The sequence below is a fragment of the Balaenoptera musculus genome, chromosome 10 (assembly GCF_009873245.2).
Source record: "Balaenoptera musculus isolate JJ_BM4_2016_0621 chromosome 10, mBalMus1.pri.v3, whole genome shotgun sequence".
Classification (NCBI taxonomy): Eukaryota; Metazoa; Chordata; class Mammalia; order Artiodactyla; family Balaenopteridae; genus Balaenoptera; species Balaenoptera musculus.
In genome coordinates, this window is record NC_045794.1 from 65583816 (window position 1) to 65608536 (window position 24721).

At 37.2% G+C, this 24721-nt stretch overlaps 1 protein-coding gene across 2 annotated transcripts in view; it reads left to right on the forward strand.

Moving 5' to 3' along the window:
• The first annotated feature begins 9656 nt into the window (after positions 1-9656).
• The window catches only part of OTOGL (otogelin like), a 147717-nt gene continuing 132652 nt past the window's right edge, over positions 9657-24721 (forward strand). For both annotated transcript variants that reach the window (XM_036866495.1, XM_036866496.1), the window contains exons 1-6: positions 9657-9735; positions 10792-10831; positions 11786-11834; positions 18620-18686; positions 20342-20440; positions 24268-24422. In XM_036866495.1, coding sequence (XP_036722390.1) covers positions 9657-9735; positions 10792-10831; positions 11786-11834; positions 18620-18686; positions 20342-20440; positions 24268-24422 — 489 coding nt within the window. The remainder of the gene's footprint in view (positions 9736-10791; positions 10832-11785; positions 11835-18619; positions 18687-20341; positions 20441-24267; positions 24423-24721) is intronic.

Below are 24721 nucleotides of genomic sequence, written 5' to 3' on the forward strand. Positions count from 1 at the left end.
CATAGTAAATGTCCCAGAACTTATACCAATAAATAGTTATAATTTTTATTTTCTCGATTTTCCCCCCCTGCCTCCTTCTGTCTCTTCATCTGTAGGAAAAGGAGAGTTCTTTTTGAGATATTTCTGTGAAGATCAAAGCAATCAAACTCAAACCAAGAAGTAAGCCAGGTGTTAGATTCTGAAATGTTGAATTCAGCTTCGTGTAGCAGTTTGCTATCAGAGACTTTTTAAAAAAATGCCATTGGAACTTCTAACGGATCACAGTTGCCTCCAGAAGCAAGTCCGTTACATTTAGCATGGAACATAAGGCTTTCCATGGTCTGGACTTTGCCTCCTTCTAGCTTCATTTCCCATCTCACTCCACCCCGCCCTCCAATCAATCCTGCCCACCAAGCCCACGTATCAGGAAAGGGAGATGATCATCATTATTACCATCACCACTAACAATGTTTATTAAGAATTAGTTTACACCAAACACTGCGTGAGGGCCCGTGGGGACATACAAAGATGTTTTAAGTCAGGATCACAGCTCTCAATCACCTATTAATCTAGTCGAAGTGACAGATATACTCATAAAAGATAAATTACAATATAAATTAGTTAAATAGCAAGTGCCAAATAGTGGTTGAGAGCAGAAGTGCAATTTCCTGAGATGCCACTAGTGCTCTGCTTTAGTTTTATGTTTCTGCAAGTAAATGTGACTGTTGGGAATCAAGGAAAGGTAGGGGGGAGATATTTAATGTTCTGTCTGTCTCTTTGCAGATAAGTCCTATGATTTATCCACTGCTTTGTGTAGTCTTCCTTCCTCCTCATCTTCAAGACTATTGTAATTCAATCTGAATTCAGGATACAAAGGAACAGATGTTTGTCAATGACCGATAGCCCTCATCCAAGTCTCCTTGAGCCCTGGGCTTACTAACTTTACAAACTCAAATTTATTAGCCTGTGGAGAGCAGTGCTTGGATTCATTCACATGGAGTAGTTAACCTGGTCCACTGGATGAGGCCATGCATTCAAATACCAAAAAAAAGAGGCTTTGAAAACTCTACTTCCCCAAGAGTCTTATAGCAGAGGCATATATTAAGTTATTCAATTAACAAATATTTTTGAGACAGTGAGAAAAGGAAGTGATTAAAATGTGTTCCATGCCCTCAAAAACCCACAGTAGGTGAGACAGACCAGTAAATATATAATACATTGTTCTGAGAGCAATGACAGTGGTATGGATGATGCATCACACAAAGGACTGAGCACCTTGTTATTGGAGAAGGGCTACACAGCAGGGGTGATGTTTAAATTTCAGCTAGAAGATGAGCAAGAATTAGCTTGGGGAACTCCCCGGCCGTCCGGTGGCTAGGACTCCGCGCTCTCATTGCCGAGGGCCCAGGTTCAATCCCCGGTCAGGGAACTAAGATCGCACAAGCCGTGTGGTGCGGCCAAAACAAAAAAAGTTCAAGAACTAGCTTTGCTTTTCCAGAAAAGAGTGGGTATTAAGTCCCCTATGTCTAATCCTGTGTATTTTCCTATCTGTTTTACCAGAAGTGGTAGTTCTGAAGCATAACCTGTGAAAAAAAGGAGAACTAGATGCTTTCTTCCAGACCTAGTGAAGACCACTCTGAAGAGAAAGCCCTCCCAAGTGCCAGCCAGGGAAGGGCCGTATCACCACCTCTAACTGCTCTACCGAAGTACTGACCTTACTAATTCTTCTAAATAAGGAAAGTTGATGCTACAATATTGTTGCATATAACTAACAACCCCAAATCTTAATGGCATACTACACATTTATTTTTCTGGACCATGTGAATCAACTCTGAGGCTATTTTATGCTGCAATCTTTTCCACATGTTTCCTCGTTCTCCTTGGACTAGTGGCAACCCAGGACGTATTATTCTTCCGAGGGATAGCAGAAGTGCAAGAGAACAATCCAAAACGCTGAAGCACATGTAAACCCCTGCTGGAGTTGTGTCTGTTAACATTACACTGGCCAGAAGAGTCATGTGACCAATTCAAACATCAATGGGGAAGTGAAGTATACTTCTACTACTCCAATGGGAGGTATTGCAAAAGCACACAGAAAAGGGAAGACGTGATTCTATAACAAGGAGAATATGAATGAACAACTGGGAACAATAATCTATCCAAGTGTGTTCCTGCCTGTTGTCTGCATACTACCACATAATTCTTAGATGAAAGCCTTCATCTCCAAGCCACTCAGTGCTGAAAAATGTCTCCCAAACCTCCAGTCTTGTCACAATGTTCCTGTGTCACTGAAGTTGCCCCGACTCCCACCAATGGAGTACTGTAAGAGAAGTCTAACCTAGAGGTTCTCCTGGATCTGACTGTCGGGTAGCAGAAGAGTAGCTGTTTTCAGCACAGTGCTTGGTGATAAAGAGACTATTTCACAGTGCCTCATTTCTGTTTCTCTTGGGGTTCTCACTAGCAACTTTCATCTCCCCTCTATACCGTTCAAGAAGATTTTTCTGGGAAAATGTAACATCTTTGGGTATATATAAATCCTAGTTCTCCAATTTTTTCCTGTGTCTAAACAGATGATTTGGGAATCTTGGAATAGTAAACCCCATGTAGTTTATGGTATCTCTTACTAGAAGGTCATTGTCCCAAGATCAGTAGTTGGCAAGCTAGAGACCCGGGAGAGCCAATGGTATAGTTCTTGTACAAGTCTGAGTCTGAAGGCAGAAGACCAATGCCCCAGCTCAAAGACAGTCAGGCAGAGACAGCGAATCCTTGCTTACTTGCCTTTTTGTTCCATGCAGTCCTCCAGTGGATAGGAGGAGGCCCACCCACGCTGCGGAGGGCAATCTGCTTTGTTCAGTCTACCAGTTCACCTGTTAATCTCATCCAGAAACACCTTCACAGACACATTCAAGATACTGTTTAACCAAATATCTGGGCACCCTGTGCTCCTGTCAAGTAAACACATAAAATCAACCATCACAGTCAGTCATCCTCCTTTTTCTCAGTTCCTCTGTCTCAGTCATGGATCGCTGCATGGCAAGGAATAAAATCCTAACCAAGTTAACTCAAGTAAAAAGGAAGTGATTGGATAGATGTAGTCATAGAAACCAAAATGTGGTGAAACATCTTCTCCGTCACTTGTTTCTTTGCTTCCTTCTGAACATCTGTTCCATTCTCCTATTTCTTTTTGCAGAATAGCTTTCTTTCTTATTTAACAACATGTACATGATTGGAAAATAGCTGCCATCTCTAATTCTGTGTGACCACAAAGCCCCAGGGCCCACAGACTTATGACTACATGTGACTTTCATCTCTATGATTTATGTTTCAATGCCTGAGAAAGAGAATTGGATCCATTGCTAGGACCACCGTATATTATTTCGTTTAGCGTCAAGTGCCTATCCCTAGTGGCCAGAGAATGTAAGTGCCTTACTTCCTATTGCTGCTGTAACAAATTACCACAAACTTCATGGCTTAAAACAAAAATTTATTATTTTATGGTTCTGGAGATCAGAAATCTGAAATGAGTTTCACTGGGCTAGAATCAAGATGTTGGCAGAACTGCATTCCTTCTGGAGGCTTTAGGGGAGAATCCATTCCATTGTCTGCTTCTAGAAGCTCCCTGAAATCCTTGGCTGGTGGCTGCTTCCTCCATCTTTGACTCTCTCTTCCACTCCAATCCTTCTGACTCCTGCTTTCACTGATAAGGACTCTATGGTTCTATTGGGCCCACAAGGAATTAAGTTAGAGGAGTTGTTAACTTAATTACATCCATAAATCTCTTCTGCCACGTAAGGCAAAATTCACAAGTTCTGGGAATTAGGACGTGGATGTCTTTGGGGAGCGATTATTCCACCTACCATAGTGAGAGTTGTAAAGATGTAATGCCAATGGAGCAGAAGCTATGTAGCCTCTGGGAGGAGTTTCTCTGCATAAGAAGTGTGGAAAGAGTAGGCAAATGAAATAACAGACACACTTCATCTTCCCAAACAAGGAACTGTTTACTAGTAGGTAGTGAGGCTGGCCCTCAACCTCCACTTAATTTTTCTGACCTCTGCTTCTTTCTCCTCCAATGGGATCTATCAGTGCCTCCATATTTGTAATGCACTTGCATTCCTTTTTTTGTACTAGAATAGACTACTTTGGTATTTAATTTTCCCTAAGCTAGATTCTCTATTACAACACAGATGCCTAACCCCCTTAGACTCATGGATCAGAAAACACTGGATGTGACGGAGGTGGGGTTGGGGATCCGTGCTTCTAATATACTCCCTAGGTGATTCTTGCATACACCAACGTTTGAGAACCACCTGTGTATTCTAAGGTAAAGCTGATAAACTTATCTTGTTAGAAGAGAAGACTGAAAAAAACTTTACAGAGGAACTAGTGTGTTTTCACTGCAGCTTTTGGGAGATAATGATAACAATTTTGCATGTAACTCAGTAAGACTCTAATTCAGGCTGGAAGCCAGGGAAGAGGTCATGTCAAGATAAGGGGGAAACACTTTTTAGGGCTGATCCGACCTTCATGTGACTCTCAAATCACAATGAAGGGCTTAGTTTTTTCTGAGTTATGTTTTCATACTGATTTGTGCTCTGCTGAAAACCACAATGATGCCACATCTCTAAAGGCAGTTTTTCTGTATTAACCTTGCCAACTTAGAAAAGGTAGAAGATGATAAGCTGATGTTTGACACTCCAGGCTGTAGGTTGCAGTGGCTATTGTCATAAATCATTGTCAGGTGTCTGAGGTGGAATCTTGGTGTTATATGAAGTCATCTCAACCATGACACTTAGGGATCTGACAGTTTTTCTTTTATATTTTAAATAATTTGATCCAAGTATGAGATGCTTTGATATGCTTTCTTTATAAATTTAGAGTTGTTTCTTTTGAATAACTTGGATATAATTATTAGAAGAGTTAAATAAGTACATACCTGTGAATCGTAGATGGCTCCATATCACAAGTTTGTAACTCAGTTGAGAAAGTATGTTGCAAATACATAAAGTAGTAACCTAGAAAATGAGAGCATATAAGTTTTGATAGTTGATGGTTCTGTTTTTTGGCAGTGCAACAGATTAGATGATCTAAAAATTTGTCAGCTATAAAATACTTGGGCATGCTGAATAAAATAAAGTATTCATCTATTTAAGTGGTTGAATAGAAGTAAGGAATATCACCAAAGGCCAAAAACAAAGCAGAAACTAGATTTGGCAGTCCCTCACTTTGAGTTTGGGATTTGAATTTATACTCAGTATGCTGGGCACCCTCAAATGGAGAAATTAACATGAAATTCCTTGGAGCAATTGGCAGAAGTAAATGCGAACTCTTTTTTGGAGGGGCATACCTTCAACCCCGGCAGTAAAGAACTACCATAGAAAATGTTCTACCAGACATGAAACCAAAATTCAAAATTACAAAACCTATGCGGTAACCCACCCTAAGTGTGAGAAGCCAGCACAGCAAGCAACAGGGTTAGAACCCTCCTCCTGCTGAGAAAGTCAAGTAATATTATCCCTCAGCAACTCTAAAATAAGTAAATCTAAAATGACTGAAGATATAAAATGGAATTGGAAACGTGAGAAACCAACATAATTTATATTGTTATATGTGTAGTACATTGTATATTATACTATATATTATAAATGCACATGTAATGTGCTATAGTATGTAAGTGCTACAGTAGTTTAGAAAATAAAGAGAACTGTAGGAAATATTGGTTTTATATCAAGAACTTGATGCTAAAATGTTGACAAGACAAAACTTTAGTTGTAGGAACATTACTTCTTTCAAGATGAAAGATATTGCAAATCAGTGGCACCATAGCAACTTGAAAAATGAATGTCCCTATAAAACACAACACATTAATTTCTGTGGGTGAGCTTTAAATTGAAATCATGACCAACATAGATACCACTTATGACACACAGTCTGTATTCAGAAAAGCTAAGATAGATGTCATTTACAAATTAAACTATATGAAGCATTCCAGAAAGTGCTAAGCAGCACACCTCCTGAAAGCATAAATAGAATACTGCAAAACTATCTTATAATAAGGCAGTTAAATTCAGAGTGGTTAAAATCACGTCAAAGATATAGGATTCTTTTTGCTGCTCAATGATAACATAGATTCTAGATAAAATCACTGAACCTGAAATGTGTTAGGTTTAGTAAGGCAAGTGAGGAATAGTTGCATTTCACTAGTAGAATGTGATATGATGGGAATCAAATGTTATCTATTTTAGATTTGATTTCAATGAATGAAAAATGAGTGTTATATAAATCACCATAGAAATTAATTTTTCTTAAAGATGATGAACTTCGTTAAAAATACCCCTTTCTTTATTATTGACGTATAAACTATAAGCCCAGCAATTTCCCATTCCTGCCAGTTGTTTTTAATGTGATGTGTTGAGGCCAATAGGCTGTCAGGTGTCAACTTTCTAAAGATCATATTCCATGTGGGAAAATGTGCTGTGTTCTTGTATCAGAAAGGGAACTGTTTATCTCATGCATTATGTAGTTGCCTCAGACTTCTTATGAACTTAATATCTCTTCACAAGCTGGTGACTGACTCACTTTTTGCCAGAGTTCCTTTGTCAGAGTAGAATGAAATATAAAAGCTGTCAACTAAATTTTGACAGTAATAACTACATGTAGCAACAGTCATAAATTCCTTTTTTTGTGGTTCTGGGTCTAATCTTTCATCTAAATTCTCTATTCTACTGTAGCTATTCATGGAAGTCTATTTTACCTATTTTCATGCAGCCTACCATTTAATGTAATGAATTCATAATGTAGTTAGTTGAAAAAGAACTTGGAATTTCTGGTATTGTTTTCTCTGCCATTGTTCATTCTCCTTTACTAATCTCCGGCCTACTCTAAGCCTGGATGGAGGAGGAATAGAAAGCCATCATATGCTAAACCTCTAGCTATAAAAGAATGGTCACCCTGAGAATTCCCATTATAATTTCTTCTATTTTCTTTACCAGACAAAATAATTTATAGGTTTTAAATACATAGAGTTCAAAATAGAATAACAGTAATAAATATGCCAGGTGATATAACCTTGGAATTTTCAACTTTAACCAGTGAAAATGGCTGTAATGCTTTTGAATCAAACGTTTAAAGATACTGTATGAAATTTGAGATGAAAAGTTGAGAGTTATTACATTTGAATTAAGAACGTAAAATATCCAAGTTTATATTAGAAAGAAATACTTTTCACAGGCTTTATATTGCTGTTTACTAATCCTTTTTCACCAAGTTCTGGTAGTATTTAGAAATAACTATAAGCGTTATCAAAATGTTTCTTTTTTGAACCATGAAATTTAACTTTGGTTTCCATTTGGGATTTTTCCATAGGTATGTCACTTGTGACAAGCAGCTACCAGATTGGGGGAAAAAAATCCTGAAATATGATTTATAGAATCTTCATATTTCAGGTCGATTTTTATGGGAAATTATGAAGATAAGAGAAACTGTTGTAAATTAAGGAGGGGACTTAGTAATGTATATTTGTTATGTACATTTCCATGTTTTTCAGAAAGAGTTAATGAGCATTCTGTGTAAATCAATTTGGTGCCTTTAATTTAAAAAATTCTTTGGAGGAAAATTATTGCTCTCTAAACAAATTTCAAGCTTAACTTTTTTTTTTTAACATCTTTATTGGGGTATAATTGCTTTACAATGTGTTAGTTTCTGCTGTACAACAAAGTGAATCAGTTATATGTATACACATATCCCCATATCCCCCCTCCTCTTGCGTGTCCCTCCCACCCTCCCTTTCCCACCCCGCTAGGTGGTCACAAAGCACGGAGCTGATCTCCCTGTGCAATGCGGCTGCTTCCCACTAGCTATCTATTTTACATTTGGTAGTGTATATATGTCCATGCCACTCTCTCACTTCGTCCCAGTTTACTCTTCCCCCTTCCTGTGTCCTCAAGTCCATTCTCTACGTCTGCATCTTTATTCCTGTCCTGCCCCTAGCAAGCTTAACTTTTAAATTTATTCTGTATTCACATCTTCTTAAGTGTCTAGAATATTTTAATTTTGATTGTGGTTGAGTAGATACATAATTTTTAGACCAATAATTAGAATGTAACTATAAGTAACTAGGCCTGTTTAGACTTATATTAATTTATTGTCTAGTTAGTTTGAGTAATGACCAATAAACTTTCAATAAATATTTATTAGACACATATTATACTTAAATTATTTAATCTAATCCATCAAAATTTAAAAATGAGTGTACATGTGCAAGTGTGTGTGTGTGTGTGTGTATGTGTGTGTGTGTGTGTAGGCATATAGCTACTTATATTTTGGGGGAATTGGTGTGGTTTTCCTGCTTTAAAAATGAATTTATAGGCAAACATCTTCTCTTGGCTCATAGAATCAGCAATTATGTAGGCAATGGAAAGGCATTAAAATCATGTAAAGCAAGAGTAAAAGATTATTGAGTTTGAGACACAGAAAAGAAACTGTTTATATAGTAGATGTTGGGCATGCAATACATCAGGATGTTAAGGATATTTTCACAGAAAGGACCAGGAAATCAGTGCACAAAAAGTGTCTGAGTACAGCAAGGTATTAAGAACTGCTGTGTGTTTTTGTCTCATAAGGTAGTTCCTGTGTAGTTAGATATTCCTTACCACTGTGCCCCCATCTGTTAAGTGAGTCTGATACTTTGCATGTAACTGATGGGATCTGCTATAGGAAATGTGCACCCATTATATAATCATGGCCTTCCCTCATTTATGGGGCTTAGATCATCTCTATGGAGTTCATTACGAAATATTAGAGCTGTTCTCTAATGCCAATCCAGGTAGTCAATCGCTTCCAGAGAAGAGTGCACTTAGTGTTGGATTAAGAAGTTCTTTTTTGTTGTCTAATTGGATACTTGTCCCAGAGGATGGAAAAACAGGGTGTGAAGGAAGGTTTTCAGGATTAGGTGAGTTACTTTATTTTCTTTTTAAAGTCAAATATTAGAATATCATCTTTTTGTGTTATTTTCTGCTTCTGTTGCAGAATGTTTAACAGAAAGATCTCTGGGCACATGTATATGTCAACTTAAACTACACTGAAATGGGACTGGAGTTGAAAATATATGCACATAATTTTAGTTTACTTATAATTCTTAAAGAAGAGTTTATGAAAACATCTAGACATTCTAGGAATGATTGATAGGATTTTATTTCAAAGGACAGTAATTATTTTATGAATAAAACAGTCTTCTTTCAAAGGACAGTAATTATTTTATGAATAAAACATGGAATAGATCACTAATTAGGAATAATGCTTATCTCTTATGACATCAGGAGATAACAGGGTTTTTTGGTTTTTTGTTTGTTTGATGCGACTGATTTTAGAAGTCATAAAAGGCTAATATAGGCTAAAAGGCGTATGATGTGCAGGAGTGGAGTAGGGTGTAACTAATACCGGCTCAGGTAAGAAGCTGCCATGCATTGCTAATGAGAGATTCAGCCAAAGGGTTGCCTGCAAGTTCTAAAGCTTCAGATGCTGTATGTGTTTAGAAATCCTGGAATTCCTTTTTGAATTACTTTATTACAAAGCTAAATTTATAAGAATTTGAGCACTCTACAAGTACTCATACTTCTAAGATGCCATCTTAGTAAAGACCAACAATTTGGTTACATTTCAGGGAGAAAGGCTATACTGAAATGAACATTGTGAGAAAACTCAATTTAATGATACCTTGGAGTATATTCTTGCTTCATATACTGCTGTTTTCATTACAAGGTAAGAACTCATATTAAACTTTTACCTTATTTTATTGTATTTTAGTCTTCCTTGTAAATTGTAGAAACTGTTTCCTCTTATACTGTAAAACATTTTGAAGTCATTAGGATGGGTATATACTAAATGACACCCAGATCATTTTTTGGGAAAATTTTTAATAATATAGATAATTTGGAACTTTTAGTTTTCATTTTCTGAGTCTCTTTTTTAAATGTTAAAATCATGATTTTATCATAATATGCAGCTGTACTGGAAGAAGCTCTGATTCTGACTTTTTCTCTTCTAAATAATGATTTTAAACAGTTGTGTAATTTAAACATTTGAAACTTTATAAAAGATAAGGAGACATTGAGTACTTAAACTTTCTTGATGCCATCAACCCAAAGAATGGTAAAGGAATGTTTTAAGAAGGACTTCAATGTTTGAGACTAAGAATTGATTTTCAATTATATTATAGCAATATTTATAAATTAATTTTTATAAAATATTTTTATGGCAGAAAGCATTTATTTACATTCAGTTGTTAATTTTTAATCCCTGAAAAGGGCTGTATATTTTGGGGCTTGTAGAGGAAGTGGGAGAAATTACTGAAGTGTAGAAGACCAGCGAGGTCACAGACACTATCTTCCAATCCTAGTAGTGACTGAAACTCCAAGGAGAAAATGTCTTAGAGCATTGAGAGCTGGAGGAGACTTTGAAGATCAACTTGGCTACCACTGTTATTTTGTGATGTGTTTGCTTAAGTTTGGCATTTACTAAGTCATAGGACTGGGAGTAAAACTTGGATCTCTGACTTCAAGACTAGTGCTTATTCCACTGTGTCATGTCTCTGTGTAAATCAAGGTACACTGCCCATTCTTTCTGAATTACTGGTCACCCTGATGTCTCACAGGGAATTTGCTGGTCAAAATCCTCTAGAAAATGTAAAATAACTAATAGCAAACTCAGTCTAAGTTTCAGAATTCAGGTTTAAATGATCTGTTTTATAATCAGATCATGTGATCAAGATATTTGGATAATTTTTTTCATTCATATATATATATTTATCTCTGGCAGGTTATATTTGTACTTCATCCATCTTGACGAGAACATCAAAGTGAGTATTTCTTGTTCTTTATGTCCTCTAAAACATAAAGATAATGGGAATGAGCAAAGCTCAGCAGGTCAATATATCTGCTTTTGAAAAAATAAATATTTTACAAAATAAGGGCATGAGATTTAGTTCTTTAAAACATTTCCACAAATTAAAAATTACTAGGCATTCAGTTCCTTATTTATGAAACAAAAATATTTCCTTTCATTTTAATTACAAGAGGAGTTTTTGGTGGTGTCCAATGACTGTAGATACTAAGGAGACATTTTCACTTCAAAGATTTGAAAAGAAGTTATATTCAGTAATTTCCTATTGTTATTATTAATATACATTGTTGATTAGAAATGTGCTGTATTCTTAACATAGAGTAAAATAGTTTTTAATGATAAAAGAATAAAATGTTTCTAGCAGTAAATAATGAAAATCATTTTTTGGACTAAACTGATCTGCTTAATGAAAAGCGGAATTCTGCTCACTGTTTGATTTTGATAACCCACAGTTTGATGTGCTTATGCACATTAATGTTAATCTGCCCTTTAAGACATGGAAAGAGGGAGAATTGAGTATTATGTTTGAAAAATGTGAACCTGCACTTGTCGAATACTTATCTCACCAGTTTTATGAAGGCATGTGGAGAAATTATCATGCATGTTAGTGCTACAGTGTTACACTATTTTGTTTATTTCTCTATCTCAAAGTTCCTTCCTAAAATTCAGTTTACATCAGAGACTGGAGAGATCTGGGGACACTCCCAAATTTTGTAAAATGAGACAGTGCCACCACCCAAATCTAACCCCTCCAAAGGGGGGAGGGGGACCTTTTCAATGTTAAACCAAGAAAGACCTCTTTGATAAAGTGATGGAAATCAGGAGGAAAACACCAGCTCTCTCTTGGGAAAGGCTTGTTCAGGTTGCCTAGGGGCCTTTGACTATACAAGTTCTTTTTGTTTTCTTCCAGAAACGGGTTTAATGAAAATCAACAGAAAAGAGCTCTTTTAGCAGCCCAGGTAGGTTATGCCTCAGATGGAGAGAGAGGCAGAGAAATAATCCATCCTGCTTTGGGCCTCTGCTGTCACTTCAACAATGAGACCTTTGTGGAGGCGAATAAAATGCTAAAAACAAGACAGGAAAGAGGAGGAAGAGGCAAAGTAACTTCTCTAGTGCTGTTCCGTGACCCTCCAGTTCAGGCTTAGCTCACATTTACTTGTTTGTGGTCAAATGCTTTTTGCTATTCACCTCGGTTCCCTACTGATAGGCTCCCAGAATCTGTGGGAGATTTAATCTCACTACTTGCCAGAACATTTTAATTGGTTTAAAAATTAAGCACAATGATAATAGGACAAGTACAAGCAAACAGGGGCAGAGAAAGGTGTACCTGATCTGAGTAAAGTACCACAAAAGGGCATCAGAGGTGTCCTAGTGTCCTGACAAATGGGTTTTATATTATCTAATAAATCTAAATTACAGGCATTGATGAAGAGGTGACCTTTCTTTTTTTAGAGGGGTGGGGTAGCACTGAATTTGAGGAGGCCTTTTTGCTTGGGTCCCTCTATATAAAGGATATTGGATAACATAATTGCAATATCTTCAAATTATGGTTGGAATGTTTAAATGGGTGGATTTTAAAAAATATTTCTCCATTAAAGATGGATGGTAAGATAGAGAATCCTAACTCAATATTAAGACATTTCTTTGGAAAGTAATATGATTTGAGTATTTATGTAGCAAACAGCTTATATATTCAAGGTCTTTGTCAAATGCTGAATTGCAGTCAGTTTCTATTAGCATTTTATGATGGATGCCTGTTTTTTTTTATATTTTGTGAACTTAAAGAGAATTGAAAAAAAGAATAGATGACAGATTTGATACGCTGTTGTGACGATTCAGAAGGCAGAACTAATTTATTCTTATCAAGAGTGGAGCTCTTTCTTTGCACTAGAATGGGCAAAGGATTGTCTATGGAAGGGAAACACTTTTTTTTTCTTAAAAAGAGTATTTTGTGTACTTAAGTACCTATGTATAATGTGAAGTGGTTAAAATGACTTTTCTCTGAGAAATGTCAAGTTGGCCAGTAGACCATATCAGCCACAAAAAGATATCAACGTGACTCAGCAGAAAATCCAATTTTGAGACAAACTGCATTCTGGTAGAACCCCCTAGATTGAAGAACCTGTGAAATATACCCCACAGGTGTCACATGAAACAGCCTGTGGATGGGCTTCTACTGTTGACCATTTGGATGTTTTTAGAATTTGTATAATTTACCCCCCCCCCCCAGAATTATCTTAATACCTCCCTTTTGTTAATAAGTGAGGAACACACTTGCCTTGATTTCCCTTTTAGAGACAATGAAGAGCTGGACACTTGCCCTTCTCTTTCCTTCAGCTAGAGAACACGCACCAACATTACTTAACATCTGAACAAATTTTAAGGGAAGAAATGTTAAAGAAGGGCAGTGAGGTTGCAATCATGCGTTTCACTGTTTAGGATTGAAATTTCATCCGTTATGAGGCCATTCTTGTCCACAGATTCACTCCCCTGCTCTAGGAAGACGGAGCACTGATGGACAGATAAATGTGCACATAAGGACTCAGGAATATGTTGGCAATGAGATAACAATGACCAGAGAAAGGGTAGACAGAGACTTCTGTCAATGGTGTAATTGTGCGCTACAGTGATTTCTCATCTAAAGACTGTATTTCTCTGTGCTTCTCACCCTCCTGTGGAGATGTAATCAGCACGGAGGAAGAATGGGTTGTCCTCTTTCATCGGTTATGTGACTATATGCACCCACTGCTTGGAATATTTTTGCAGTTGCATCACATTTCAAAATTCTTCTCCTGAAAGCAGGGGCAGATTATTTATTTATTAGAGGTTGCATGCAATTTGTATGTGCAGGAGTGAGGGAGAGAGGAAAGGGAGAGTAGGAAGGGAGAAAATCCAGCACAGCTCTGTTGATGAGGGGCCTTCGTGCTTTAGGCATCTGGGGCTCAGCCTTGCTGGTATCCCTCTGAGGAACTGTGTACAGTGTTTCAGAATTGTTTCTCCAAGGGATGGGGGAGCTGGTCTACTTATCCACCAACACCAGCCTCTCATTCATTGAGGGCAGCTTCTGGGGGGACTTAAATCCCCTGAAAGTCATTTCTCTTGTCTATCCTGCTTGGACTCTACCCTAAGGCAGAGACAAAAAGAAGCCGGTGCTTGAGGGTCTCAGTGTGCACAGAAACCCAGATGCAGGTGAAGTCCAAGGTGAGCTGAGAGGATATGTGGAGGAGCAGCAACAGAACATTTTATAGTCATGGTTCTAAACAGCTCTGGGAGGCAGATCATTCCCATTTGCATAATGTCTATTTCTGGTTTAGTTGGTATTTGTTGACAACACACAAGGGACCGTGCTAGAGGTATAACCATGAACAGCGGTGTTTGTTCTCTAGAAATTCAGTGCCTAGTGGAGGTAGACCTGTAAAGAAGTCATTTCTGTGTAACATGTTCATCGAATCTAAGACACCACCAATTTTTTGCCATTATTTGTATGATATAAAAAAATGAAAGAGCTCCCAATTATAAATGTAAGATGTGCCATTCTGAGTTCGGATCTGTTATAAAAATAAAAGCTGTGTGTCATGTCTTAGCATTAGTGAAATGTTGTAGCATGATGAGTGGAATGCTGCAGCGATTAGGATGCTGTGGTAACCAGGAGGCTGGTGTGCTAAGTACTTATTGTGATTTCCATGGAGGAGGTGTAGCCTGAGTTGGGTAAGAGGATATGGAGTGAAAAACAAATTATGTATTTCTGCCTTGGTCTAATGTTGTCAAGTGTATTCAGTTTTTGCTTAATAATAAAAGTAGGTAACATGTTTACAACACTTATGTGCCTTGCACTATTTTTGGTGATTTACTTATCCCATTTCATTTAACCCTCACAATTCCGTGAGGCAGTTATTGTCATTCTGTTTTGCAGACTGGGAAACTGAGGCTGAGCAGGTTAAATAATTTGTTCTAGTTTATAAGCCTGTATGAGACAGAGTTGAAGTCACTATACACTCTTAGTGAGCATCAGTGATGATTCGTTAGCGCCAAAGGAAGAAGAATTTGGTGCCCAGTAATATTGGTTGTTGTGTTAGATTTAGGCAGTTGCAGACAATATAGCTAAAGAGAGAATAAGACTTGTCTTGAGGGAATCCAAGTCATAGACTTTTGTGAGTCTGACTTAGTTTGAAGAGAGAGGAAAGGGAAAAAAGAGGAGATTGAACAGTGAGGACAAAACCTTGGAGGAATGAAAGCAGGAAACAATGAACTTGGAGACATGATGTGGGCCAAGGACTTTAGAAAAGAGCGTTGAAGTGGTGAGAGAGTGTGGGAGTCCTTTTGTCTGCCATGGGGCAGGTTTGCCCTTCAAAAGAAAAAGTACTGCAGTGCAAATTGCCAAAATAAAACTTTTACCATGTAAGAAGGAGACCAGAATCTGTTGAAAAGAGGTTTGTACCTGAAGTCACATTCTTTATCACCTTTTTTTTTTTTTTTACATCTTTATTGGAGTATAAATGCTTTACAGTGGTGTGTTAGTTTCTGCTTTATAACAAAGTGAATCAGCTATACATGTACATGTATCCCTGTATCTCCTCCCTCTTGCGTCTCCCTCCCACCCTCCCTATCCCACCCCTCTAGGTGGTCACAAAGCACTGAGCTGATCTCCCTGTGCTATGAGGCTGCTTCCCACTAGCTATCTGTTTTACATTTGGTAGTGTATATATGTCCATGCCACTGTCTCACTTCATCCCAGCTTACCCTTCCCCCTCCCTGTGTCCTCAAGTCCATTCTCTATGTCTGCATCTTTATTCCTGTCCTGCCCCTAGGTTCTTCAGAACCTTTTTTTTTTTTTTTTTTTTTTTAAGATTCCAAATATATGTGTTAGCATATGGTATTTGTTTTTCTTTTTCTGACTTACTTCACTCTGTATGACAGACTCTAGGTCCATCCACCTCACTACAAGTAACTCAATTTCATTTCTTTTTATGGCTGAGTAATATTCCATTGTATATATGTGCCACATCTTCTTTATGCATTGGTCTGTTGATGGGCACTTAGGTGGCTTCCATGTCCTGGCTATTGCAAATAGAGCTGCAATGAACATTTTGGTACATGACTCTTTTTGAATTATGGTTTTCTCAGAGTATATGCCCAGTAGTGGGATTGCTGGGTCGTACGGTAGTTCTATTTGTAGTTTTTTAAGGAACCTCCATACTGTTCTCCATAGTGGCTGTATCAATTTACATTCCCACCAACAGTGCAAGAGAGTTCCCTTTCTCCACACCCTCTCCAGCATTTATTGTTTGTAGATTTTTTGATGATGGCCATTCTGACTGGTGTGAGGTGATACCTCATTGTAGTTTTGATTTGCATTTCTCTGATGATTAGTGATGTTGAGCATCCTTTCATGTGTTTGTTGGCAATCTGTATATCTTCTTTGGAGAAATGTCTATTTAGGTCTACCCATTTTTGGATTTGGTTGTTTGTTTTTTTGATATTGAGCTGCATGAGCTGCTTGTATATTTTGGAGATTAATCCTTTGTCAGTTGCTTCATTTGCAAATATTTTCTCCCATTCTGAGGGTTGTCTTTTGGTCTTGTTTATGGTTTCCTTTGCTGTGCAAAAGCTTTTAAGTTTCATTAGGTCCCATTTGTTTATTTTTGTTTTTATTTCCCTTTCTCTAGGAGGTGGGTCAAAAAGGATCTTGCTGTGATTTATGTCATAGAGTGTTCTGCCTATGTTTTCCTCTAAGAGTTTGATACTGTCTGGCCTTACATTTAGGTCTTTAATCCATTTTGAGTTTATTTTTGTGTAAGGTTTTAGGGAGTGTTCTAATTTCATTTTTTACATGTAGCTGTCCAGTTTTCCCAGCACCACTTATTGAAGAGGCTTACTTTTCTCCATTGTATTTTCTTGCCTCCTTTATCAAAAATAAGGTGACCATATATGCGTGGGTTTATCTCTAGGCTTTCTATCCTGTTCCATTGATCTATATTTCTGTTTTTGTGTCAGTACCATACTGTCTTGATTACTGTCGCTTTGTAGTATAGTCTGAATTCAGGGAGCCTGATTCCTCCAGCTCCGTTTTTCTTTCTCAAGATTGCTTTGGCTGTTCGGGGTCTTTTGTGTTTCCATACAAATTGTGAAATTTTTTGTTCTAGTTCTGTGAAAAACGCCATTCGTAGTTTGATAGGGATTGCATTGAATCTGCAGATTGCTTTGGGTAGTAGAGTCATTTTCACAATGTTGATTCTTCCAATCCAAGAACATAGTATATCTCTCCACCTGTTTGTATCATCTTTAATTTCTTTCATCAGTGTCTTATAGTTTTGTGCATACAGGTCTTTTGTCTCCTTAGGTAGGTTTATTCCTAGGTATTTTATTCTTTTTGTTGCCATGGTAAATGGGAGTGTTTCCTTAATTTCTCTTTGAGATTTTTCATCATTAGTGTATAGGAATGCAAGAGATTTCTGTGCATTAATTTTGTATCCTGCTACTTTACCAGATTCATTGATTACCTCTAGTAGTTTTCTGGTAGCATCTTTAGGATTCTCTATGTATAGTATCATGTCATCTGCAAACAGTGACAGCTTTACTTCTTCTTTTCCGATTTGGATTTATTTCTTTTTCTTCTCTGATTGCTGTGGCTAAAACTTCCAAAGCTATGTTGAATAATAGTTATCACCCTTTTTTCTTATCCTTCACTCTTTCCAGTTTTTCTAACATCATCTGGTACTCAATTTGACAATTATGAGGCAAATTTTGGGAATGTGTATTCTTCTGGTGAATGTAAAAATGCTGTTGGAAAGGACATTGCCCCAGATGATACACTAAATTGGCATTAAGTTGGAGTAAAAATCTATAGTTGATTAGTTTTAATAATCCACAGTTATTTGCTACTATTCCATATTAACCTCTAAAAATCCTATGGTTTTATCTGGGTTGCTTAGATTAATGTAAATCTCTTTCTTGCTAATTTTTTATGTGTGAGGCATTATGCTGGAATCTTTATATACATTATTTTATTTATTGTCTTAACTACCCAGTGAAGTATATATGTGTCACTGTTCCCATTTTACAGACAAGTAAAAGGAGGCACTAAGCAGTTAAGAAACTTGCCTTAGAGTAAGTAATGGCAGAATCAGGACTCTAATCCAGATCTGTTTGATTCTATAATTCATGATCTTAATGATTACCCTGAAGTACCTTGGGCTCTATAAAAAGATACATTTAAATTTCTGTGAACTTTAAAGTGTCAGCTCTTTGGAGACTGAGGGTGTCACACTCACACTTCAGCAGCAGAGGCTTCTGTGGATGGTGTCTGCACAGATGGGGCTGCAGGAAGTGGGTACATCACTGTCTGTTGGTCCTTTGGTCCCATGCATTTTCTCCAGACCCATCTGCACCTGGAAGTATTAAAAAATTGCTACTCGTGCAGGCAAAGCAGTCAGTTAATGCAAAGATTAGATTCTGACCAGGCTCTTTTCCAAGGAGGGCAGGGAGGCAGAACTGAGGTCAGAGAGCATAAAGGACTTGTCAAATTCAGGTAAGAAGCAAAATCAACCTTGAAGTCAAATCTAACTACAACCTTAGAGGAGCCCGTTCTGCCTCTCCAAGATTTTGCCTCAATAACCCAAGGAAATATGGAGTCATCTCTTTATAATTTCTGTGTTTGTAGCTGTTTTCCAGATTTTCCAGTTTGCATGTTTGTGTTGAATTAAATAATTTAATTCTCTTGAATTCTGATTTCTTTCTTTTAAAGTTTGAAGCAACTTCTCCAAGATATTTCTTCCATGAAGCTATTAATTGGGGTGAGAGTAAAATAAAAGGTTAGTGCTACATCTATGTTTTTGTATTTGCTTTCTCAAAAGACCCTTTTGGGGGATATAGTGAATCACTCTCTATGATTTCCACATAATGCATGAGGGAAACTGAGCCAGGGTGGTAATAGTACTTAGTAATAGTTTGTTTACTTCATATAGAAATTTGAATTATATTTGGAAATACACAAGGTTAAGCCGTTAGACAAAGCTGATAACTATACGACCAGGAAAGGTATCACTGGGTATCAGGAGCTTTTTTTCTGAATCAATTACTGGCTCCTCGATTCTTTGACGTTGCTATTTTTGCTTACCAATTTTCCATTTCCATTTAGCAGAATGCCAATGGTAGTTTGAAATTCAATTTGAATTTTTTGTTGCATTTAAAATCGCAGGGATTTCTGACTAGTTTTGTTTTGATATCTGTTTTCAGGAGAATAAACAGGGTTGTAACTAAATTTTTGAAGGAGATACATTTGCTTACCTAATTACTTTGACACTTATTGATTGGAAAAATACAAGATTGTGACCTAAGATAAAATTTGAAGATATATATGCCCCCCTAGAAAAAGAAAACTGCATTTAAATTTATGAAAAACATCATTTTCATCTATATTTATGATTAAAGTTAAAGCAGCTCATTTCTCCTCAGTTAAGATATACTTAGGGAGTTGTATGTCTTTAAACGTAGAGACATTTTAGATCAATGAATTTTAAGGTGAAAGGATAATAGAGTTTTAAAATTCTTGCCTTCTGCAGAACTATGGTTAAAATACTGCAATTAGATAAGTGCCTTTCATGGCCTGACCATATTCCGGAGAGGGCCAATCTTTAGTAAACACTTTATGGTCACTCAGAGATGTTCTCTAGTTCTCTTGATGTGTTACTTAAATCCTTTCTGCTTGAGTTTTGCCAGTTGTCTCTTGTGTTCTCCTTATTACAGGAAAATTTTTCACTGTGATTCATTTGCAGTTTTTAAACTCACTAAGGAGCTCATAGTTTCTTTCTTCCTCTTTTCAACATAATCCTTTGGGGTGATTTTTCTTTCCATGAAAGAAAATATTTTTGGTGACAACCAGCAGTGGCGTTGGCCTCTGCCCCATTAAAATTAACTATGGGTCAGAAAGAATGCATCCATTTGTAATTAAGCCTGAGGATTAATACACAAACTTAAAATGGAATGTTTAATCATTCTCTTAAAAAAGTAGTTTCCTTGTGAGTTCTATTATATATTGTGCCTGATCCCTTGAGCTAATGATGGGCGTTTTTCTTTAATACAACACTTGCTCCTGGAGAAGTAGCTGATCAGACGTGCCTAACTCCGTCAAGGGAATCATCTGCAGCTTGTGTATTTCTGGTTCTCATCATCTGGGACAGGGATTCCTTACATGGGAACTTGACCTTTCAATTGCTTGAAGGAGGCTAACCTTTGCTCTCAGGGTAGTTTGAGATGTGAAAGCCTGTCTTTCTTGTTTCACAGCACACATAATGAAATGACCTAGATAGAGACTTAAGGGGCTTAATTCTTTAGCTCATCAAGGCAGTAGGCCCAGGGTTCTGTTTGAGTTAACAGAGGTTACTGTTAGTCCAAGCTATATCTTGACAGATTTATGTTTATAAAAACTGATGCACGCCAGAAGATAACTTATTTTTTTGCCCTTCAGGTTCTTGTCCTCATGAATGCCTTAACGGAGCTTTCTGTTCTAAGGCTGGTACATGTGACTGTCAAATATTTCAGGCACTTGGGACACGGTGCCAGATTGGTAAGTTTCAGGGATACTTATGAGAGAATTATGAGATGCCGTGGAGAGCATGAAGGCATAATTTGCTGTATTAGTGTTCATTCTTTGGGAGTTGGTACAATAATATTGTGTATTAACTAGAGTATCCACAATTTATTTCCAGTAATTTTGAAACAATGTGAAAGAAAATGAGTATGCCCACTTTACCTTCTCACTGAGCTCTATTTCCTCAAGTGTTTTTTCTTTTCTGTTTTAAAATTTTTATTTAATTTTTAAATTATAGTTGATTTACAATGTTATTTTTTCATATTCTTTTCCATTATGGTTTATTACAGAATATTGAATATAATTCCCTGTGCTACACAGTAGGACCTTGTTGTTTATCCATTCTATATACAATGGTTTGCATCTGCTGATCCCAAACTCCCAATCCATCCCTCCCCTGCCCCCCTCCCCCTTGGCAACCACAAGTCTGTTCTCTATGTCTGAGCCTGTTTCTGTTTCGTAGGTAGGTTCATTTGTGTCATATTTTAGATTCCACGTATGAGTGATATCATATGGTATTTGTCTTTCTCTTTCTAACTTACTTCACTTAATTTGATAATTTCTAGGTCCATCCACGTAGCTGCAAATGGCATTATTTCATTCTCTTTTTTTATGGCTGAGTAATATTTCATTGTGTGTGTGTGTGTGTATGTTTGTGTGTGTGTGTTTGTGTTTCACATCTTTATCCATTCATCTGTTGATGGACATTTAGGTTGTTTCCACATCTTGGCTATTGTGAATAGTGCTGCTATGAACATAGGGGTGCATGTATCTTTTTGAATTATAGTTTTGTCTGGGTATGTGCCCAGGAGTGCGACTGCTGGATCCTATGGAAACTCTATTTTTAGTTTTTTGAGGAACCTCCATACTGTTTTCCATAGTGGCCGCACCAATTTACATTCCCACGAACAGTGTAGGAGGGTTCCCTTTTCTCCACACCTTCTCCGGCATTTGTTATTTGTAGATTTTTTTAAATGATGGCCATTCTGACAGGGATGAGGTAGTACCTCATTGAAGTTTTTTTTTTTTAAACATTTAAAAAAATTTCTTTATTGTTGTATCTATTTTATTTATTTATTTTTGGCTGCATTGGGTCTTCGTTGCTGCGTGCGGGCTTTCTCTAGTTGCAGCGAGCGGAGACTACTCTTTGTTGCGGTGCATAGCCTTCTCATTGCGGTGGCTTCTCTTGTTGTGGAGCATGGGCTCTAGGCACGCGGGCTTTAGTAGTTGTGTCACATGGGCTCAGTAGTTGTGGCTCATGGGCTCTAGAGCACAGGCTCAGTAGTTGTGGCACACAACTACTTAGTTGCTTAGTTACTCCACAGCATGTGGGATCTTCCTGGACCAGGGCTGGAACCCGTGTCCCCTGCATTGGCAGGCGGACTCTTAACCACTGCACCACCAGGGAAGCCCCCTCACTGAAGTTTTGATTTGTATTTCTCTAATAATTAGCAATGTTGAGCATCTTTTCATGTGCCTATTGGCCATACATAGGTCTTCTTTGGAGAAATGTCTATTTAGGTCTTCTGCCAATTCTTTGATTTTTTTTTTCTTCTGTTATTGAGTTGTATGAGCTGTTTGTATATTTTGGAAGTTAAGCTCTTGTTAGTCACATCATTTGCAAATATTTTCTCTCAGTCCGTAGGTTGTCTTTTCATTTTGTTTATGGTTTCCTTTGCTGTGCAAAAGCTTATAAGTTTTATTAGGTCCCATTTGTTTATTTTTGTGTTATTTTTATTGCCTTGGTAGACTAACCTAAGAAAACATTGGTACGGTTTATGTCAGAGACTGTTTTGCCTTTGTTCTCTTCTAGTAGTTTCGTGGTGTCATATCTTATATTTAAGTCTTTAAGCCATTTTTGTGAGGGTGTGTTCTAACTTCATTGATTTACATGTGGCTGTCCAACTTTCCTGACACCACTTGCTGAAGAGACTATCTTTTTATCCATCGTGTATTCTTGCCTCCTTTGTCAAAGGTTAATTGACTGTAGGTGTGTGGGTTTGTTTCTGGGCTCTCTATTCTGTTCCATTGATCCATATGTCTGTTTTTGTGCCAGTACCATGCTGTTTTGATTACTGTAGCTTTGTAGTATTGTCTGAAGTCTGGGAGGGTTATGCCTCCTGCTTTGTTCTTTTTCCTCAGTATTGCTTTGGCAATTCTGGGTCTTTTATGGTTCCATATAAATTTTAGGATTATTTGTTCTAGTTCTGTGGAAAATGTCATGGGTAATTTGATAGGAATCACATTAAATCTGTATATTGCTTTGGGTAGTATGGCCGTTTTAACACTATGAATTCTTCCAACCCAAGAGCATGAGACATTTTTCCATTTCTTTAAATCATCTTCAGTTTCCTTTATCAATGTTTTATAGTTCTCAGTGTATGAGTCTTTCACCTCCTTGGTCAGGTTTATTGCTAAGTATTTTATTTTGTTTTTGATGCGATTCAAGTATTTTTTCCATTTTAAATGGTACTGGCCCATTAAAACCAGGTTTCCAATTCATCTCTCTTTTGCTTTATAAATTAGATTTGTTATTTGGAGCCACTCATTCTTTTTGACTTTGAATTAATGGAACATTCTGTACATAAAAGAGAAATAGTGTTGAGAGCTCTTCAAAGGCAGAGGGTTCTTAAAAATATTTTTATCCATGGTGTCTAGGTTAGGACCCTACATCAATAATGACTAAAAAACATTCATTTGTTTAATGAGTATTTATTGAGCATCTACTCGATCCCAGGCTGGGCACTGGGAAGAGTGAATAATATAGACATGTTTCTGCCCTCTTGGAGGTTATAGTCTAGAGGAGGGGGACCAACACATAACAGATACACAGTAATTACACTTGTGACGTGCTGTAAAGGGAAGTGCAAGATTTTATGAAAATATGCAACAGAGGTAAGGCATACTATCAGAGAAGACTGCCTGAATAATAAATAACTCTGTTTTTTCTTGAAAAGGCCAAAGTTGGCCAAGCCTAATACATTTAGGTAAATTACAAAAAGAAAAGATAAAGTGATTGTGCCTTATCTTTATGCTCCCTATAGAGTATATTAACACATTTTAATGTCTTAACCAATATGTATTACACATTTTGAGTGCTCAGTAAATGTCACTGATTTTCATATTAATCTAGAAGGAAGGGTCTACAAAATCAAAATAGAATAGAAGGTGACCCACAAAGGTATAAAGGGAGATAGGCATGAAGGCAACAGGAGATGAAGTTGTATGCTTTAAGACAAACACTGCTTACAATGTGACCAGTTTGAAGTCATGAATTCCTAAATTCCAGCATACTTTGGATGACTAATGCTCCCCATCCCCAGGTCCCAGACTTCTAAACATGACTTTTTGGTCAGTGGTTAATTTTCTCTGTGGATGCTATTATTTTCGGAAGAATTGCAGAGACTAGAACACTGTCAGTGTTAATTTTTAGAACACTTAGTGGTGACATTTCTTTCTTTCTGAGCCATTATATTTGTTTTATCACTATCACCTTCTTTTACTTTATCATTCTCTCCTCTCTTCCTCTCTTCCAGAGTCTTTGTTTGGAAGCAAAAATTAAGGAAGTTTCTAACATAAAACCTTTCTTCAAAACAACTTGGAGACCATGTTTTTCTTCAGAAGAGTTTGATAGTTTTGAGAGCAGTTGGTAATTTTGTTAGGTATTTTTCCCTGTGATATTGTCTACCTAAGAAGAAAACATTTATTTTAATGAAAATTAGAATCACCTAGCGTGACTGAACCTTGCCAGAAACAGGTATAATTTGTTTTATTCTACTAAATATTATCCTATTTCTTTTCAGTGCCAAACATGGGCAATGGCAGAGATGGGATTTGCAAAACCTGGGGACAGTACCACTTTGAAACTTTTGATGGCATCTACTATTATTTCCCAGGAAACTGTTCTTACATTTTTGCGAAGGACTGTGGTAATTTGGAGCCTCGGTACACTGTATGGGTAGGTGATCCTAGGACATAATTAACTTAAAAATTATTTCTGGCCAAGTCTGTATTTTTAAAGTACTGGACAAATCATGGAAAATATATAGTAATCATAGCATGAATACTTAGGGCCCTGACTAGGGAAGGAGAGGGGCTGGTTCTGAATGGGATGGGCCATATTTGTAGCTATTTTGAGTATATTTCTATAAAGATGGAGCCTAGGACTAGGAGAAGAAAGGTTTGCATCCATATGGTTGGGACATGTAGGCAACACAGAAATGTCTATATCATGGATGTCATAATATCAACTCCAGT